Source organism: Macrotis lagotis, chromosome 3 (assembly GCF_037893015.1).
Source record: "Macrotis lagotis isolate mMagLag1 chromosome 3, bilby.v1.9.chrom.fasta, whole genome shotgun sequence".
Taxonomy (NCBI): Eukaryota; Metazoa; Chordata; class Mammalia; order Peramelemorphia; family Peramelidae; genus Macrotis; species Macrotis lagotis.
The window spans coordinates 274010903-274031729 of record NC_133660.1 but is presented as its reverse complement, the minus strand read 5'-3'; the positions used below and the strand labels follow the sequence as shown (position 1 = coordinate 274031729).

General features: G+C 48.2%; 1 protein-coding gene across 7 annotated transcripts in view; it reads left to right on the top strand.

The window, feature by feature from the left end:
* DEAF1 (DEAF1 transcription factor) overlaps nt 1–20827 on the top strand; it is a 70319-nt gene that overhangs the window by 1590 nt on the left and 47902 nt on the right. For all 7 annotated transcript variants that reach the window (XR_012477228.1, XM_074230730.1, XM_074230729.1 and 4 more), the window contains exons 2-9: nt 1286–1383; nt 2969–3098; nt 3632–3778; nt 11868–12007; nt 15681–15746; nt 16328–16454; nt 17002–17127; nt 20598–20726. Coding sequence is in view for 6 of the 7 variants with exons in the window: in XM_074230730.1 (XP_074086831.1) it covers nt 1286–1383; nt 2969–3098; nt 3632–3778; nt 11868–12007; nt 15681–15746; nt 16328–16454; nt 17002–17127; nt 20598–20726 (963 nt within the window). In the remaining variant the exon portion in view is untranslated. The remainder of the gene's footprint in view (nt 1–1285; nt 1384–2968; nt 3099–3631; nt 3779–11867; nt 12008–15680; nt 15747–16327; nt 16455–17001; nt 17128–20597; nt 20727–20827) is intronic.

The window sequence follows — 20827 nt, the reverse complement described above, 5'->3', positions numbered from 1 at the left end:
ATAAGGACATCATGTAGGGTGGGAGGGACACACTTGTATCTTGTGGGACCAGGACGGAATGAGTCGAGCCCTCCCACTTGAAGAAACTCACGGCTTCGCATCTCGCCTTGCACCTAGGGCTTGTGCTCCTTCCCTGAGGAAGGTTCAGGCCACACAGCTTGCACCTGAGGCTCATATGTCTAGGACCTTCCTGGATGGAAGACAGGGTTGAACTTTCTCTCAGGGGGAGAAGGCCCCTGAATCTTAGCTAGGCCCCCTTCCACTGTCCCCTCTCCTGGAGCAGCCTGCATCACTCCTTGACCACTGTCAGACTTGTGTGGGCTGCTGGCCCACATGAGACCTGCTTCTGGCAACTTGGCCAACTTGGTGGTGCATGTTCACGAGTCCTGACGAGGACCTCTTGGGACCCAGATGCTAAATCTTTTTGTGGATCCCACTTGGCCCTTTTCCAAGGTTCCAAAGTGATTGGCAGTGTCATTCCCAAACAACATGTATGGTCATCTCTAAAGAACAACAGCTGAAAGGAAAAAGCCATCGTAGGAGATGCGCTTTTGTCATTGTCCACTGTGTTTCTTCTGAGAAGTTTCTGCCCTTACAGCTTTGGAAAGTATCCTTCCAGGAGCTGAGCACTAAGGGTCATTTACCCGTGGCCCAAGAGAGGCTCAGAAGGCATTCTGGAGGGGAGGGGGTGCTTTCCCCTTTCATTGAGATAGTTTGTCATGTACCCTTCTGCTAGGGGTTTTCTGAATGAACTCCCAATGGAACTGATTTATTTTCTGTAAGATACATTAAAGTTGTATTTCTTGGGGATGTTTTACTGGCCTTTTATCTTGAGCCACAAGGGGCGGGGGTTGCTGATCTTGTCAGCTTAGCTTAGACTTGCCTTTGGCTGAGCTACTGAGAGGGCTTCCACCTTAGACTGAGTGGCTGGATTCTGGGGTCCATTCTTAGTGACTTATGGGGGAAAGTCCCTGCCTTGTTTGTTTGGCCATCTGAGGGATTGATAGCTTGTGGGGCTATAACTGAGACCCAGGTGGGGCAGGGACTGGTTGAAGTCACAGCTATTTAGTGATGGATGAAGTCCTGGACCCTTGGCTCTTACTGACATTCACTTCCCAGAACCCTCAGAAGCCTTGGGGCAAACTTGTTAGTCTGGACCAGAGTGATCCCTTTGACTCAAGTGTCCCCGATACACTGTCCCCCTCTTCTGCAGGGAAGAATGGTGATGCTATCCCCCGAAGGAGGGCTTTCTTCATCATTTCATTGGAGTGGTTTTCTGTTTCAGAAGTCACCACCGTGACTGTGGCCAACGTGGAATCTTCTGCAGACAATGTCTTCACCACCTCTGTGGCCAGCGCAGCGTCACTCTCTGGGCATGTGCTGGTAAGTGACTTTCCTAGGACCTAGAAGAGCATCTGCTGAATGGTGGGGTGCAATTTCCACAGGGACTGCATTTAGGGCAGAGTTTCCTTTTGGATGAATGCTAAACGTGTGTGGTAGAGGCCTGCCATGCGCTCAGGGAATGGTGTCATTCTTGGGGGAACTACTTGAAATGGTCCATGGATAGCCTAATGAGGAGTGTGGGGGAGGGGATGGAGGAGAGAGAGGTTGGGTCTTGGAAAAATTAAATAGGAGATGAGTTGTGGACTGTTCTATCTCTTCTGCTGGAGTCTGATCAATGTTGGGTACCTTGGGGGGGGATGTTAGGGGGAGCAGGATCAGAGCTGGTGTCTGTGTGTGTGTGTATGGATGAAGGGGCTAACCAGGGTTGACCCCATGGACTGGGCGGCTGTTTTAGGCTTCTGGCCTTGTGCCTCTGCATTAAGGAACATTGACAGCACTGAGCATATGTGAATTGGAAAGTCAGTCCACCAATAGTGGGAGATTGTCTTTTCTGGGTTGGAGTGGTCAGTATCTTCAGGGCAGCAGACTGTCCTGGCCGGAGAGCCAGCCCTGCCCTCCTCTCTCTATTGTGTGAGCCTTGACTGTGCTCTGGACGTTTCAAATTGTGAGGAATTAGGCTGGGGAGAGGGGCTGTTTCCATATTGGGAATGCTTCAGGTCAATGAAGTCACAGGATCAGGTGATTTTTCTATAAACTTTTTTAAAGTGAAAATTTTTGGAACTTTTCTGGGGAATAAAAGCAAACCCTGCCAACACTTCTTTTCTTCATCATTCAGGATTCTCTTCAGATGACGTAAAACATGCACTTCTGTTTCTAGCTGACTGTAAGATGAGTCCACGACAGTGACTCTAGCACTTTAGGGGCTCTGGGGCCTCTGTGCCTTTCTGATCACGCACAGGAACCTCGGATCCTGGAGCCAAGGGAAGACAACTTTGGGAGGGAAGAGATGCTAGGCCCCCCTAGCTGCTCATCACTCAATGAAGTGGCCTTTCGTGCTTCTCACTCTGTCCTGAGTGTAGGAGTGACCAACTAGAGGAGTCCTGCCTCTTCGTATCTCCTAATTATCTTGACTATCCCTTATTTACTTTTATCAGCCCCATTAACCTGGAAAAGGTTGAAGGCAGGGACAGTTCCTGGCATATTTTTATTCACTGACTGTTTATCTAATGGACTGATGCTGGGAGTAACTTGGGGAAGAAGGAAGCTGAGGGTTGGAGATGTAGGGAGGGTCCCCCAAGGAGGGGGTGATCCTAGGACTAAACCATGAGCCGGGGATTTCAAGGCAGAGATGTATAGGGAAAGCAGATGCACGTGCCTGAGGGTGCACCCAGAATAGGGAGCCTCCCAAAGGGCTTGACAGAAATACCAGGGGGTGTTCAGGGCAGGGCTGGATTACTAGGCAGGGGAAGAGAGGTCAGCCGGCTCCTGAGGTGGAGATGCAGGGTATGAGCGTGGTCTGGTGGATGGTGTGGAGCAATTCTGCCAGGCTTCACCAGCTTTAGCTGGATGACTGTGCTATGGGGGACACTCAGGGGCTGCTCTTTGGGCTCTGTCTCCCCTACAGTCTGGAAGAGCAGCTCTTCAACTTGGGGATGGCTTGAGTACAGAGAAGGCCACTTTGATCGTTGTCCATACAGATGGCAGCATTGTGGAGACTGCTGGCCTGAAGGCACCTCCTGCGCCTCTCACGCCAGGTAGGAGGTAGTGGGGCCTGCACCTCTCATGCCAGGCAGCAGCCAAGGCCGGCCATCAGAGACACATTGTAACAGCTTGTTTAGTTGCTGTTGGGGAGCCCTGCGGTTATTCAAATCTGAATGGAAAATTAACTTTGATGATAAGCATATGCAGTCCAACTTAATAAGCATTTATTAGGTCCTTACTATGTATCTGACACTGTGCTGGAGAAAGATGGCAGCATGCAAGTCCTTGACATGTATTCTGTTGGGGCCAACTATGTGCATTCTCGTGGGCCAGTGAGAAGTGATTTCAGGACAGGGACGGCCATCTAGGGGAGGAACCAGCTTCGGGCTCTTGGTGGACTTAAGCCCTGAGAATGAACTAGGCCTTTCCCGAGGGTTTGACAAAGAGGCCGGGCAGATGTCTTGGGGATCTGGAGGCAGGGAGGCCAGTTTGGCTGCAGAATCCTTAAGAGGATGAAGAGAACTAGGGGCTCCTCCTCTGGATGACTTCTTTCTTGCTCAGTGTTGGCCGCCTTCTTCGTCCCAAGGTCCTCAGGCTGCTCCGGCTCCTCTAGCTCCTGGTCAGGACAAAGGGGGCACAAAGTACAACTGGGACCCATCTGCGTATGACAGTGAGCTTCCTGTGCGATGCCGGAACCTCAGCGGGACTCTACATAAGAATCGCCTGGGCTCAGGTAGGAAATGTGAATTCAGCTCCCCCAGTTCCCAATAGCCTCTCCTCCCTGACCACGTCCTCTATCTTAGTCCCTGTCTAGAGTGATCTTGGGGAGTCATCTCTCGTATACCCCTTGCTTTTTCTGTGCCATATCTGGGGCTCTTAGGGTCCATTTCATTGTGCCCTAGATGAGGGGTTTCCTTCATTCCTCTCCCTCCACCATGATTCTGCCTCAGGGAATGGGGCTGTCCTCCCCAGGGTAGTCATAACCCACATTTTCAGAAGACTGAGATTCTTTTCAGTCAAAACTCTCTCCCCTCTCCTGGTACCTTCTCTTGTCTTCTCTCCCCCTTTCTTCTACCTTGACTCCCCTCTGACCCCCTCCAGGCTCAGTGGGTGCCCTCCCTTTGGGTCTTCCCTGGTGGGCTCTCTGCAGTTCTCCTGAGCTGCTTTTCCACTTTTCCCCAGGTCCTGCTTTTCTCATTCCCTATTTTACCAAAGCCTTTCCCCCTGAGCTTCTCCCCACCTGGTGTATCCTCAGCCCCCTTTGCACACAGTTGGTGTGCTAAGCCCTGGAGGGGGGCTCCTTGCTAGTGAGGGGAATGGACTGCAAGTCCTCCTGAAGCCAGCCAGCCAGCCAGGCCTCTTTGCCATCCTTGCTACTTTGGTGGTTGCGGTCCTGGCTGGCCTGGTATTTGTACTTAAAAATGTTTTCCTGGGACTAGCACCCACAGAGACCATTGGCAGGCCCTCCCTTACCTAGGGTTCCTTCCTTGGGGTTGGACAAGAGGAGAGATCAGTGGTCAGGGTGTGGAGGAGCAAGGGTGGCTGCGTCTCCAGGGGCCCCGATGGCAAGCTAGGTGATATGTGGCAGGATTAGGGGGCTATGCTGCTCCTCAGCTGTTCTGGACTGTCAGTGCTGTCACCTGGGTTTCCTCAGGGTGGGGTACTGCCCTCTCCTAGGACTCCTTCCTCTTGGTTGGATCTGCTACATGTGGGTACCCTACAGTGTCCTTTTCTCTGTCCTTAATTGTGGAATCCTTATATCCAAGCCCTGAACCCCAGGCTACACCTGGGTGGTTGTAGCAAACTCGCCCATTACTCCCCAAATTCCTCACTCCACTTTTCCCTTCTTTTGTCGAGGACCCTGGGGCTGTCCTGCCATCCTCCCTCCACCCCCATATTCACTGGCTTAGCAGATCCGACCAGGCCTTTCTTCACTCCATCTCTTCTCTTCATTTCCCCGTGGGCTAAAGGACTGGCTTTCTTAATTATAGCTTGTTTATGATGTCCTCATAGTGTCCCCCAGGCTCTCTCTTTCCCTGTCCCCCAGAATGCTATCCCAGACAACAAAGAATATTTTTAAAAGAAAATAAAGAAAACTCAGCAAAAGAGATCAACGCATCAAAAAAGGTTCTTTTTTTAATATTTAATATTTATTTATTCTCATTTTGTACAACTAATGTTTCTTATACATTAATAAAATGTTCTTGTTTAAGAGTAAACAAAATAACCCTTCCCCCAAAAAAATATAGACTCGTTTGAGCGATAAAAGTAAAGGGGAGAGAAAAAAATTAAAACTAAAAAAAAATAATAGTAATAATTGTAGGTATGGCCAGGTGGCGCAATGGACAGAGCACCAGCCCTGGAGCCAGGAGCACCCGAGCCCATATCTGGCCCCATACACCCAACAATCACCCAGCTGTGTGACATGCAAGCCACCCCAACCCCACTGCCCTGCAAAAACCAAAAAAAGAAAAAAAAAAGACCCAAAATAAAATAAAATAGTAATAATGGTAGGGGTGGCTGGGTGGCGGATAGAGCATTGGCCCTTGAGCCAGGAGCACCTGGGTCCAAATCTGGCCTCAGACACCCAATGATCACCCTGCTATGCGGCCCCAGGCAGGCCACCCAGCCCCATTTGCCCTGCACCCCCCAAAAATAATAATAACAATAATAATGATAATGATAATGATAATAATAATAATAATAATAATAATAATAATAAATGTGCTTCAGTCTTTGTTCCAACACCAACAACTCTGTCGTGGGTGGATCACATTCTTTATGGTAAGTCCATCGCAAAAGTTACTTCCATATTTTTCCACCGTTGTCATTGCTGATCACAACTCCCTCCTTTCTTATTTCTCCACTACCATGTACTATATTTTCTCTCTTCTTTCATTCTGACTCTGCTGTAGGGTCGCTGAGTGGTGCAGCAGATTGATACCTGGCCCTGGGGCCAAGAGGCCCTGAGCCCCTATACCACCCCTTAGGCCCAACGGTTCCAGACAGTCCATCCAATTCCAGCCCCTTGCAAGAAGTAAAAAAGAAAATGTGTTATATCTGACCACTCTGCCCACCATGGTCCATCCTCTCCTCCTTCATTCACATCTCCCCCTTCCCCCTTTCCCCCCCTCTATACCCCATTGAGTATATATGCTGTTTCTTCTCCTAGCTACCTGTGATGAGAGCAAAGGTTCCCTCATTTCCCCTTGCCTCTCCCCTTCCATATCATTGCAATAGCTCATTGTAATAAAGAAAAATCTTATATGAAATATTTTGGCCTATTCCTCCTCTCCTTTTTCTTTCTCCCATTACATTTCCCTTTTTTTCTATTGACTCCATTTTTACACCATATTTTATCTTCAAATTCAGCTTTCTCCTGTGCTTCAACTATAAAAGCTCCTTCTACCTGCTCTATTAACTGAGGAAGGTTCATATGAGTATTATCAGTGTCATTTTTCTGTGCAGGAATACATGCAATTCATTATCAAGTCCCTCATATTTTCCCCTTCTCCAATATCTATGCTTCACCTGAGTCCTGTATTTGAAGATCAAACCTTCTGTTCAGCTCTGGCCATTCCAACAGGAACATTTGAAATTCCCCTGGTTCATTGAAAGTCCATCTTTTTCCCTGGAAGAGGACATTCAGCCTTGCTGGGTAGTTGATTCTCGGTTGTTCCAAGCTCTTTTGCCTTCCGGTATATTGTATTCCAAGCCCTACGAGTTTTTTAATGTAGTTGCTGCTAAGTCCTGTGTGATTCTGACTGCAGTTCCATGATATTTGAACTGTGTCCTTCTGGCTGCTTGTAATATATTCTCTTTGACTTGGGAGTTCTGGAACTTGGCTATAATATTCCTAGGGGTTGGTTTTTTTGGATCTCTTTCTTGGGGGGATTGGTGGATTCTCTCCATTTCTATTTTGCCCTCTGCTTCTAGGATATCAGGGCAATTTTCCTGTAATAATTCTTTGAAAATGATGTCAAGGCTCTTTTCTTGATCATGACTTTCAGGTATTCCAATAATTTTCAAATTATCTTTCCTAAGTCTGTTTTCCATATCAGTTGTTTTTTCAATGAAATGTTTCACATTTTCTTCTAATCTTTCATTCTTTTGGTTTTGAAGTATTGAGTCCTGATTTCTTGTAAATTCATCAATCTCCCTGAGTTCTATTACTTTGTCTGAAGGATTTGTTTTCCTCAGAGTTTTCTTATCTGTTTTTCCATCTGGCCAATTTTGCTTTTTAAAGCATTCTTCTCCTCAATAACTTTTGAACTGTTTTATCCATTTGACCTAAGCTGGTTTCTAGCATGCTATTTTCTTCAGCATTTTTTTGGATTTCCTTGACTAAGCTGCTGACTTCATTTTCATGTTTTTCCTGCATCTTTCTCATTTCTTTTCCCAGTTTTTCTTCTAACTCCCTCATTTGATTTTCAAAGTCTTTTTTGAGCTCTGTCATAGGCTGAGCCCAATTTCTGTTTTTCTTGGAGTCTTTAGATGCAGGAGCTTGTGCTTCCTCATCTTCAGGATGAGTGTTTTGATCCTTCTTGGGCTCATATGCAAAATATTTCTCAATGCTGTTCCTCTTGTTTCTCTGCTTGCTTATTTTCCCAGCCTTAGCCTGTTTTGGGGGGTGCTTCCTGAGCTTTTGAGACACCCCCACAAGGATCTCAGTGTGTGAGGCTCTGCCCTCCCTCCTGGCCTGTGAATGACCATATGCGCCCCCCTCTGTCACGGGGCTGAGATGGGGGGGCTCTGCTGTTCTATGGGGGGGCCTAGACTGCGATCAGGATCTGAATGTTGGAACCCCAGTGTCCTGTTCCAGGGGCAGAGCTCTGCAGTCTCTCTCTACTCCCTTCCCTAGATTCAATGGGCTCATGCCCTGGAGGCTCCTGCTTACTGGCTCCACCTGTTTCTGTTTCCTGGATTTGGGCTGCTGCAGCCAAGCTGCTTGCTGTGTGCCCTGAGAGCTGGGCTTCAGGTGCTTGTGCTCCCTCTGGCAGAGGTCCCCCAGCTGTTCCCCCAATTTGTGCCTGGTGCTCCCCAGGGTGTAGGTCAGGAAACTCCCCCACTGCCACAGCTCCCAGCGCCCTGGGGCTGCCTCTGGGAGGCTGAAGTTCTTTTGCTCTGGTGGGCCACCCCTCTGGCGCTGCACCTCTGACCCCGGGGAGCAGAGCCTTTCTCCTCTTTTCCAGGTTACCTTGAGTAGGAGAACTGCCTCACTGGGTCCCTCTGTGGGTTCTGTCCCTCGAAAATTTAGTTGGAGTCCTTAGTTTCGAAGATTTATGAGAGAGCACCTAAGACACGATCTGCTCTTGTTGCCATCCAAAAAAAGTCTTAAGGATTGATGCTGCTTTTTATGGACCAGAAGGTTGGCGGCGGGGCTGAGGCATTTTCTGCTGTTTCTTCTTTGGGGCCTTGTTTTTGGAACTAGAGCAATGTCTGGTTTTGACATTTGACATCCCATCCTCCTTGGGGATCCCACTTTGACCATATTCTATTCGATGGGCATCTGTTTAGTTTGCAAATTTTAGTTATCCCAGTAAGGACTACTGGAAATATGTTGTTGTCTGTGGGGACCTTTTTCTTCAGTGCCCTCGTCTGCGCAGTTTCCAGTTGCTCGGAGCACTGGTCCTGATGTAAAACTTCCCCAACAAGGGAGGTGTCTGCTTTTCCCTGCCCCCCCCCATTGACCTTTCCCAGCTTTGGTCATCTTTGCGGAGGTAAAGCCTCTGGGGCCTCTCTCATTGTGCTTTTGTTGGTGGTTAGCACTGTGTTGTCTGTCTCTTGGATTTGCTCTTTTCTCATAGGACTGCAGTTTTGAGCAGATGGTGGCAAGGGCAGGGGTCTCTGGTCCATTTCTCTAGAGCCTCATGCCTCCCTCACCACCCCCAGTGCGACTCTGCGCCCAAGCCACTCTCCTGCCTCACTGTCTGCCATGCTGGCCCCTACCTGTCTTTTGGAGCTCCCTTTTTGTCCAACTCCTCAGAGCCCCTGCAGTCTTTCGCCCTGCCCCCCCCATCTCTGCAGTCTCTTACCTTTCCTGATCTTGGAAAGGGAAGAGGCCGCTCCCTGAGAGAGGCAGGGGCTTCCTCCTGGTGATGTCTTCCTGATCAGGCTGCCTGATGTTGTTGGCCCTTCCCTTGAAAATCTGTTTGGTTCCTTGCAGTGTCCAGGAACATGAGATCAGCCTGAGGTGTCCGCCATCCCCCCAGAGGGGCCTTTTCTGACTCTGGAGTCATTTTGACCCTACAATTGCCAAAGAGCCCAGGGAATTCACTTTTGGTTGGGACTTAATCATGGGAATTTAGTTTTGAAAGTCAGTAGAAGAATCTGGCACAGAAAACATTCTGTCACACCACTCCGGGGCTAGCCCAAGAGGCCCTTTCTTTCTTTTCCATTTTCAGAACTTTGTTTCACCTTGTCTGCTGCTCCCATGCCCCAGTTTAGAGCAGCATGGTCTCTGTCAGTCGGTTGGCATTGATAAGCGTCTACCAGATGCTAGACACTTGGGATGCAAAGACAGATAGGAAGCACGTCCTGTCCTCATGTAGCTTCCATTCTATCAGGGAGGGGAAACAGAGTGGGGGGGAAGGGAGAGATACACAGGATGGATGAGGGTAAGGGAGGAAGGGAGAGAAGGAGAAGCAGAGCTGGAAGAGAGAAGGAGGGAGAGACATGGAGAGAAGCAGACAGGGAAAGAGATTAGGGAGAAGGAAGGAAGGAGAGAAAGGGAGAAGTCGTGAAAGCAGAACAGAAAGGGAGGGGAAAGAGACAGAGAAAGGGCAACCAGAATTGGTACTTAGAGAAAGGGACAATAAGAGCTAAGAAGGAACTTTTAAAAATGGAAGAGACAGGAGCCAAGGGAGAGAGCCAGGGGGACGAGGAAGGGGAAGATGAGCTTACTTGACCCCTGAGGTTGGGGTGATGGGGAAGGGTGAGCTCAGGCTTCATGTAAGTCCTCAGCTTTTCACTGAGAGACTACAAAAGGAGACTTGAGAATGGCTCATTCGATGGCAAGCAGTGGGAGTCTTGGATGGCCATGGTTAGACCAGAGGAGTGGGATGAAATTATGAGCTGAGTGGGCCCACCAAGGGTCGAGATGGAGAAGGAAGGAGAGTGTAGCCAGAGCAGACAGAGAGCAGGGAGGGTGCTGAGGAGGGGCCTGGATTTGGTGGGTGATAGCAGGAGCCAGGTCTTGAGGAGGCTGTCCAGGGGAACATTAGAAGAAGGGATGGGTAATGAGACTTGGACTCATCTCCATTTGATAGCCCCTCTGCCTCCCCTGTCCACCCACAGGGTCCAGCCATCTTTTGAGATTTCTTGAAAGTTCCGACTCATTGTCTCCCCTTACTCTGGTCTGGCCCCGGCCAAACTGCTCTTTCTCAAATGACCCAGGACCCCTTTGTGACCAAATCCAGTGATCTTTTCTCTGTCCTCATCCTTCTTGGCCTCTGCAGCTTCTAGCACTGTTAGCCTCTTCCACAATCCCCTTGCCCCCAGTGCAGAGACACTTCCTAGCTCAGTGACCTTGGACAAGTCACTGAACCTCTGCTGCCTCAGTTTCCACAGCTGTAAAATGAGGATAATAGTGGCACCTCCCTCCCTGGATTGTTGAGGCTCAAATGAGATAGTTGTAAAACACATGGCAAATTGTGCTTGTTGTCTGCCTGCCTTTCTAGATTTTTCTGGCCACTCCTTTGCTGACTTCTCCTTGCCATGCCCTTTGACCACAGGTCAGTCTGTGCTGGCCCTCTGCTCTGGTCCCTCTCCCTCCTCAAATTGTGATTCTTGGATCTATTTCTCCAGCCCTAACCTCTCTCATCTACCCAGGCTCCCTGCCCAGGACCCCAGACTTTTCTTCCTCTCAAGATTTGTTTCTTTATGACATCTTGTCTCGTTCCTGGGCTTTTGCGGTGGCCTTCTGTGGGGGAGGTGCCGGCTTGGCTCAGGTCTCTCTCCTCTCCTGTCCATCATCCCTCAGCTTCCAGTGGGACTCCCTCCTCCCATGACCACATCAGTAAGATCTAGGGACTTCCTATTGTCTCCAGGGTCAAATGCCAACTTCTGTGTTGGGCCTTCAAAGCCCCTCCCAAGCTGACCCCCTTTTCAGGATTCCTCCTCCTCTCTCCTCTGGGCAGGCCCCATTGCTTCAAGGGAGGTCCCTGGGCCTCATACCTGTAGGGCTTCCTTCAGAGCCTTTTCTTGGGGGAGGCCTTTCCTGGTGAACCCAGGTGGAGGAGCACTCCATTTTAAATTGTATGTTGATATTCTGGGACTGACTGCTCCACCAAAGGAGCTTTGAAAGGCTCTGTGGGCCTTCTCAGCCTGCTGTGTAAAGGCTGTGTTCCGTGGACCCCTCCCCACCTTCACCCTGCTCCACATGTCGAGTGTGGGTGTGCTGACAGGTGGCAGCTGGCCAGGCTCACAGGATGGGGATGGATGGATGGCCTTCATGGGGTTCGGCCACTGCTCTCCAAGGGACGGACAGCATAGAAGCTGGCCTACAAGAGGGCTTTGGGCCCCATAGATCCTGGGGCTTTTCCCCTTGTTCTGCCTGGGAGGTTCTGATTTAATTCACACTTGCCCTATCCTCACCCCCTCCTGGTGGAAATCCAGTCCCTTCAGCTCAAAGTCTCCCAGGTGAACGGGCAAAGTAGGAGAGGTCCAGGCCAGGCCCCTCCTCCCCTGTCCCCCCAAATACCCTCCCTTCTCCCAGGCCTTGGAGTACAAGCCTCCAGAGGGCAGGGAAGGCATTCCCCCTTCGGCCAGATCTTTTGGACTCTGTTGGCTGGAGAGGGGCTGATGGGCACTTGCCTTTGTAGGTGGGCGAGGCCGCTGCATTAAACAAGGTGAGAACTGGTACAGCCCGACGGAATTTGAAGCCATGGCAGGAAGAGCCAGCAGCAAGGACTGGAAGAGAAGCATCCGCTATGCTGGACGGCCGCTGCAGTGCCTCATTCAGGTGATGTGGTGCTCTCTATCCTTCTGGGCCTGGCTGCAGACCCGGGCCCCGTGAACACTGGGGAGGGGCCCTGCACCCTGGGGGCTGGAGGTCTTGTGCAGTCCTTAGAGAGAGAGTCCTAGGTGTGGAGTGGCCCCTCCTCCAGCCAGGACCTTGCCTCAGGGCTTGAGCAGGGAAGAAGTGCCCCTACAAAGATCTCCCCCAGATCTTTCCTAGGGTTGGCAGGTCCTCTGGGGGAGGTGGGGACATGCCCACCTCACATGTTCAGTAAGGCTTTTCTTCCCATTCCTGTCATCCAAGTGTCTCTTCTTCCTCAGATCTCTGAGGTATTCACTCCACTGGAGACCCTCCTCCCATGCCCTCTCGCTGACAGGGAAATGGGTGGTGCCACTATAAAGATGAGACTTAGGGCTCAGAATTTTTATTTTACAAGTTGCAAAGTTCACAGATTAAACTTTTTACTGGAGAGACAATAAACTGCTGGAGGACAGACTGAAAACAAAGGTCTAGTGAGAATGTCTGTGGAAAGAAAGAAAGGAAAATGGTCACGAGCAGTACCTGGGTGCCTGGGCTCAGGCTTGAGGGAGTGCATCTGCCAAGAATGAGTGTCATGCAGGGAAGAGTCAGGGGAAAATCCGGTAGAAGGGGACCCATCCCTTGACGTGACTGGGGTCAGGTACCCATCCTGAGAGACAGGATACTAGAGGAGGGGGCAAGTTCCATTTGCTAAGGGCCCATGCTGCCCAGGGTGCCCACAGAAAACATCAGACTGGCATAAATCACATGATCTTAGATATTTCTCCTATCTCCTCTTCCACTCCCTTCCAGGGTGGCATGAAGATGCTGGACAATGCTGTGGACACCTAGTTGGTGGTGGTGGTGGGCATGGGTGAAGTCCAAATGCTGGGTCAGTGGGCTAAGAGAAGTAGCTCTTGATGGGGAAGGCAACTAGCCTCTGACAAGGTTGAGGCCCTAGGAACTAAAGAGGGGCAAGATGATCTTTCAGTGGGAATGGAAGGCAGGACAAGTCTCCTAGAGAAGATGACTTTCCCCTGTGCCTGGGAAGAATCATCCCAACTGACCGGCCAGTTGGTGACCCCTGGTCCTGACTGCCTTACGCTTTCTGTAGACTTCTAGGTCTGGAGCCTAGGGTCTCGCCTGTGGTAGGTGCAGCTTCAGGAGGACCTGATATCACTTGTGGCCTCAGAGACTTCCTGGCTGGGAGGCCCTGGTCTGGTCTGGTTTACCACTGTCTGCCTCACTTTCCTCATTTGTACCATGAACCCTACCTTCCATTGAGGATCCTGTGAGGTCATAGTCATTCCCTTCAGGGGCTCTTAGCAGTTTTCTGGAGGATGGGTCCAAAGAGGGCAAGCAGGCAGGTATGGGTGTTGCTCCCTAGGCTTGGGAACACCCCTGTCCAGATAAATACTTTCCCATTCTCATTTGGGTGAAGGGGTCTCTGATATCCATGACCACTTTTTTACCTTGTGGAAATGCCAGGCAGGGGGACTGCCAATCAAAGCTGAGGAGTGTCTGGGTGACATGGAGGAGATAGAATGGGAGATGGTTTTGGGGGCAAGGCAAGAAGCTTCCCTCAACTAGAGACTTGGAAGGGATTTTGAGGGGCCATCAAGTCCAAACCCCTCCTTCTACAGGAGGAGAGACTCAATGAACCAACGTCATTCAGGTCATCTGTGCAATGGGTAAGATCTGGATAGCGAGAAAGTGTGAGGATGGTCATGGGGAGGAGGAGAAAAGTCAGAAGGGGGGATGAACTTTGGCTTTGGGGAAAGAATTGATTCCATTTTGTACATATTGAATTTGAGGTACCAGCAGTGGGGCTTTAGAAAAATGTGGGGAGGAGAGGAAGGGTGGGAAAAAGAGGGGGAAGAAAGAGACAGAGAGATGGGAAGAAGAAAAGGAGGGAGGAAGGAAGAGAGAAGTGTTAGAAATAGGGTAACCCCCTCCTCCCGACTTCTTCAGCAAAGCTCAATGGGAAGTTCAATGCTGAATGGAGCCTCACTCTTCATATGAAACTAAGTCTGGAGTGAAAGAAGAATCCTTTAATACGGTTCTTGTAAGAAGGGTGTGGAGAGCTCCTATGAGCATCTAAGCCAGAAGCCAGAGTTAGCTTCTATGCTTAGTCCTACTCTACCCCGCTTCCCCAGCCAGGATTGGTCCAGGCTCCCTCATATGTATCCCCCACCCCAGTCATGCTTACATATACGTTCCATGTTGTTATAATAATGAACCTTAAACTCTCCCTTGGGTAGAGAAGTCAATATGGATGAGGCTAATTAAGCATACATATTAGTGAAGTCAGGAGGCCTGGCCTTCCAGAGAAATCTGAGGATTTCTACTAGCCGTTTGATTGGGTTTCTGCCCTCCATCTCTTCACCACACTCCTACACATATTGTGTAGCATATGGGTCTCTTCAAACACCCAGGGGCATCTGTTTGGATGGTGAATATTGTTCTAATTCAGTCTGTGGAAACCTAACAACAGCATCTTCTCACAGAAGAGGGGGAAGAAGTGAGGGAAAAAAGGAGTGGGGAGAGAGAAGGGTGAGAGGGAGGAAGGCAAGAAAGGAGGGAGAAAAAGCTGGGAGAGGGAGATGAGGGGGCCATATACAGAACCTTGGGGGCAGATTGACAGGAAGGAAAGAGACTGAGGAAGCAGTTACAGAACCTGAAGAGTCCCAAGAAGCCAGGACCAGGAACACCACCAGCTACAAAAAGGCCAAGAAAGAGGTTAAACAAAGAGAATTGAATTTGGTCTTAAAGGAGAAGGGCCAAAGGAGGGGCCAACCTACTGGGCCTTCTTCTTCATCTTGGCAAGAAAGTTCTAGAAAGTACAGGAGCCTTCTCTTCACTCTTCTAGCTGCCCTTCTGCTCCTCTGCTCCCTGCCTTTCTTCTCCCATCCATCCCCTTTTCCCTCTGACTACCTCCCCTCCTCCTTTTCTGCCTCCAGCCTCTCAGACTGCCTCCCTCCATCTCACCTCCACTCTTGCTCCTAGCCCCTGTTTTGCTCAATCAGTAGTGGTCATCTGAATAAACCTGCCCCTTCTTGAGCACTGTCCCTTGAAGGATATATTTGGATCTCTTAATCTTAGCCATTAGAGTCTCCTGCTTTTGGGGGGAGTCTTGCCTCCCCTTGCCTTTGTAAATCCTCTAAGGTTTAACTCATGTGCCCCCAGTCTCTCCCTAAGAGTTGGCCAGGGGTCTTCCAGAAGCCCTTGCCCTGTTTAGGAAGCTCCATTTCATCCAGTTAGGCATGCTGGCTGCCCCATTGCCCACCTCCTTGCTTTTGTTTAAACTGACTCCCTGCCTTGAGTGCCTTCCCCGACTCTAGGCTCCCAGTAGCCCAAGGAAAGGTGTGTGTGAATGAGGTCCAAGAATGGAAGTGCTGGAGGCTAGGTGGGAACTGTTGTTCCTATGATGGTCTTCATTTTTCTTTGGCCCAGAAATTTGTGGGGGTAGATCTCAGGGTGGAACCCTCCTAGACATTCTGGGACATCCCCCATGCCTGAATGAGCTGCCCTGGGACCCGACTACCACGTCCTTGGGATGAACTTGCTAACTGGGCTTGGGGGCTGCTGGTGAAAGAGAGGAGGGGGAGGTTGAACAATGGTGGGCCTCACCTTGGTGTTAACTCTCTTCGCCCTGCAGGATGGCATCCTCAACCCTCACGCTGCCTCTTGTACGTGTGCTGCCTGCTGTGATGACATGACCTTAGTAAGTCCCCAGCTGTGTGGCCTGACCTGCTGAGTGGGTGGGTGAAAGGGGACTGCTTATCCTTGGGGTTTCCTTCCCATCCAGGGGCTCCTAATCAGGTGGCAGAAGCCATCCCCTCTTCATGTTGCCCCTGAAGGCTGCCTGCACTGAACCAGAGAGCTGGGTTTTATGCCTCTGCATGTCATCCCTTATAACAAGGCTTTCAAAATGAGGGGGAAAAACATTTCTGCAACCCAAAACCAGGCTTATTCTGTACCCTGGAGGAGTTGGCTAGGCAGCTTGTGTGTCCCGTGTCCCCCCCCCCAGCTAAGAGCCCTTCTAGGCCCAGGGTGACTGAAACCTGGGAGTATTTTGATCTGTCCTTAACTTTAGAAGGCAGAAAGGCAAAGGAGGCTGGGCTAAAGGAGACTTCCTCCTTCCTAGAGGATGATTCCCAGATCAGTGGACATTGAGAACCCTGCCGTGGGCACTCTTCCCAGTGACCTTTGCAGCCTCAGTTTTGTCCTCTCTAAAATGGGGATAACAAAAACTTGTCACATGGAGAAGACCGAAGGTTCATGCCCCTTCCTTCTTTTCCTCAGAGTGGCCCAGTCAGACTGTTTGTACCTTATAAAAGACGAAAGAAAGAAAACGAGGTACCAACAACGCCCATGAAGAAGGATTCCTCTAAGAACATCCCCTTGCTTCCAGCCACCGCCACCACAACCTGTAAGTCCTCAGGAAATCTGTCAGTTCTGCCCATGTTCTCCCAGATATTTGTGGGACTTTCCTTCAGTCTTACTGTTGAGGGGAGACCCTCAGCTCCAGAAGCATCATTTTCTCACCATTTCCAGTTTTTTGTATGTTCTTTGATTTTGAATCTCTGGTGTCTTATATTCACCCTTAAGGAAGCCGCTTTCATGGGGCCTCTAGAATGCCCTTCTCTTAATAGAGACAGAACAAGAGAGGAGCCAGCTGGGCAGGGGCTTTTGGCAAGTTTGGTCCCAGCTGGTGGTGTGGGACCTTGGCTGATGAGAGTCTCAGCCATTCCCCATGAAGGAACCTCTTTAACTGTGGATGATCCCAAGGAGACTTCTTCCTCACAGCAAGTCCTGTGGGCCATGGATCCTTCTCTTCTTCCATGTTGGCCTGTTCATCAAAGTGCCAATTGTGTTAGGATGCCCATTAATGATAGGGAGCTGAGTCGGTATGCTATAAGACAAGAAGTGCTTTGATTTGAGTTCCAATGATGAAAAGATGCTTCTGATCTTTCCAGTTACCGTGACTCCTGGACAGCTTACTACCTCTGGTGCTCTGACCTTTGACCGGGCATCAACTGTGGAGGCCACAGCCATTATCTCAGAAAGTCCAGCCCAGGGGGACGTCTTCACTGGAGCAACTGGTAATTTGTCTGAACTCAGCCTTTTCTTGGAATTGAGCAATTGTCCATCAGTGTGTTTGTTAGTCCAGTTCTAAGGAGAATCCTTATTAGGCAGGGATGTAGGAATCCCTAGAGACAACTATATGGGAGTACTTGATCAGAATTAGGGAAAAGGGGATGTCAGAAAAAAATAGCAAAGTGAAGGGTTGACCTTACCCTGTTTGGCTTGGAGAAATCAAAACTCGCTTTGCATGTACTTTCTGTCAAGATGATATAGTTCTTTTCTGGTCATTCCTTACAAAGTTTTGAGAATCTCTGGGGGCTTATGTTCTGCTAGGGGTGGGTAATGCAATCTGTACCCCAATAAATAACTTCAAACTTGGTCAGCAGGGAGAAAACACACACAAGTATAGGAATTGGGAAGGGGGCATCACAGCAGAGCATTGAAGGGATTCCATGATTATAAGAGGCACAGGTGAGGAAGGAGTGCTTTCCAGTCTATTGGAGACAGAAGATGGAATATAGAGTCAGGGAATTATTACAGTGATTACTACAGTGATTCTCAGTAATTTAGAAAGGAAACACTTCTAAACTCCCTTTAAGTGATAAATAAGGTACTGATACCCAAACTTGGAAGGGATAAACCAGAGAAAAAGATCTATAAACCAATCTCATTAATGAACATTGATAGAACACTTGAATCAAGTCTTTTTGGGGGTTTGTTTTTGGTTTTTGCAAGGCAATGGGGTTAAGTGACTTGCCCAAGGCCACACAGCTAGGTAATTGTGAAGTGTCCGAGGTCGGATTTGAACCCAGGTCCTCCTGACTCCAGGGCCGGTGCTCTATCCACTGCGCCTCCTAGCTGCCTTAAATAAAGTCTTAAACAAGAGACTATATTCCTAAAATTACTCACTGTGATAAAGTTGAATTTATACTAGGAATGTAAAAATGACTTAATATTCAGTAAAAAGTTAATTATAATTGATCATATAAGCACATGATTATTTCTATAAATGAAGAAACAAAATTTGATAAATTACTATAGCAGCCATTTCTGTTAATAATTCAAAAAGCCTAGGCATAGAAAGCTGTTTAATATTATTTACTATTAAGTAGCCTGCTAAAATCAAGATGAATGTTATTTGTAATAGAGAAACACTAGAGACTTTGCCATAGGTGGAGTAAAACATTGTCTTTCTCTAATATTAGGATTATTGAATCAGATCTAGAGTTGGAAGGTCTTTAGAAGATATCTAAGGGCAGCTAGGTGGCGCAGTGGATAGAGCACCGGCCCTGGAGTCAGGAGGACCTGGGTTCAAATCCGGTCTCGGACACTTCACAATTACCTAGCTGTGTGGCCTTGGGCAAGCCACTTAATGCCATAAATGCCTTGCAAAAAAAAAAAAAACCTAAAAAAAAAAAAGAAGATATCTAGTCCTGCTTCCTCTTTTTAATGACAAGAAATAGGATTTGAAAGCTTAAGGGACTTGCTTGAGATGGCAGAACCCAGATTCTGACTTCAAGTTGAGCAGTCTTTCTGTTTCAGTATAAATAAAAATAATAGCAATAATAATAATAGACAACATTTATTTTGTGCCAGACACTATACTAAATTATCTCATTTGATCTTACAGTAATCCTGGGAGGTTATTATCCTCATTTTACAGAGGAGGAAATTGAGGAATACAGAAGTTAAGGGTCTTGCCCCATTTCACAAAACTAGTAGTTGTCTGAGACTGAATTTGAGCTCTGGTCTTCCTGACTCTAAGCTTGGTGCTCTATCCAGTGTCATCTAGCTTACCTTGTATACTTCCTCTCTTATGCTTTATTTAATGTAGTTTTAGAAATGATTGTTATAGCAATGATAAGAAAGAGAAGTAGAGGAGATTTCAAATAATACTTAACTCCAGGAAGTCAAAGAAGAAATTAGTTCAGATGACCAAAGCTTCATAAGGTAACAGAATTAAAAAATAAATCCACAGCAATTAGCATTTCTTTTTTTGTTTGTTTGTTTGTTTTTTTGTTTTTTGTTTTTTTTAGGTTTTTGCAAGGCAAATGGGGTTAAGTGGCTTGCCCAAGGCCACACAGCTAGGTAATTATTAAGTGTCCGAGACCGGATTTGAACCCAGGTCCTCCTGACTCCAGGGCCGGTGCTCTATCTGCTGCGCCACCTAGCTGCCCCTAAGGTTTTTGGGTTTTTTTGTTTGTTTGTTTTTTTGTCCTTCATTTTCAAAGAGGACCATGACATCAGGGATGTAATGCCATGTCATGCAAATGAATTGGATTTAAATGAGATAGGGCTGTGCAAAGTCACCAGCCTCACTTTCCTCTTTGGAGCCATCTGAGTCCAATGACCAACTATAGATCAAGACAAGTAGAGATGGCCCCCTAGCATTTCTATGTAACCCAAACAAGGAGATAATAGAGAAATTGCATTCAGTTATAAAATGCAAAAATTAGGAGTTAGCCTATTGGGATATTGGCTTAAATAAATAAAATGATGACACTTTTTACAGAAATAAAAGAGGAATTACATAATTGGAGAGATAGTCACTACTCACAATTAGTCTGAGCCAGTATTATAGAATTGTAGAAAATTTGGGAGATAGTTCCTCAGGAACTCCCAACTTGAACCTTAAGAACCAGCCAGTAGGGCCCTCCCAAAGTAACATGCCAAGGAGCAATTCTTATAGAATTTGATACATCAACAGAATCAGAATAAGGGAAATCATAAGCAAGACACAGGACTGAAGGGACAGTGTGTCCCCCAGACTGTCTGTGTAAAGGAATCGGCCAGTGTCTTGGACATCGTTTTATAACTAGCAAGGTCAGTCCCTGGAAAAGACTGGATAAGCAGTGCCACTCAAGAAGATGCCCCTCTCTTACAAGAGAACATGTGCTCAGAACTGTGCATCAAAGAAGAGTGTCTGGAACAACTCAGGGAGACTGTGTTTAGCTACACAGACAAAAATTGTAAAAGAACGAGAAGAGGAAGGAAGGCATTTTGACTGATGTCACAGGCACGAAGGAGGAGGAGGAGCGGACAGAAACCGGAGGCTCCGAGAAGCTCAGACTTTGGCCCACATGGAGGTGCTTGGAATCCTTGTTCGGAGGACAAAATGGGAGAAATAGAAGGGAAAGGACTTTTGGAATCTCCTGACACACCCATTGAGTAGGCAGAGGGGACCCCAGGCAGCAGCAGTCAGAGAGAAGCACAGGTTGGTCCCCAAGATGATCAGACCCTTTGACCCTCTGATCTACTATTGGTCCCTTCTATGATGTCATCAGTGACAGAAGTATGGGATATTTAGGTTATCAAGGTTTTATTTTTGATACATTCTCAAAGCTTCCTGGCTTTCCTCATTATCTCATATAATCTGTTTTAGAAGACAGAGTTCACATCACATGAAATCCTCAAGTTATTTCCATCGATTGATAGCTTATCAGATGTAATACATAGGGAGACTGATAACCCCCTTGTTGTCCAATAGTACAAGACAGCACCGTGCAGCCATCTTGCAGGGTTGGTCATCCAGAGCCTCATTACCCTAGCTATCAAGACAATTGCCCGATATCGCCCTTTCCAGAAGCCGCATTGCCAACATCTCATCCCAAAATTGGTAAGTTCCAGGGCTCCAGAGGCTGGGTTTGTGATGGAGGGGATAGTCTTTTTTCTTTTCTTTTTTTTTCCAGAAAAAAAAGTATGTTTTATTCTGAACTC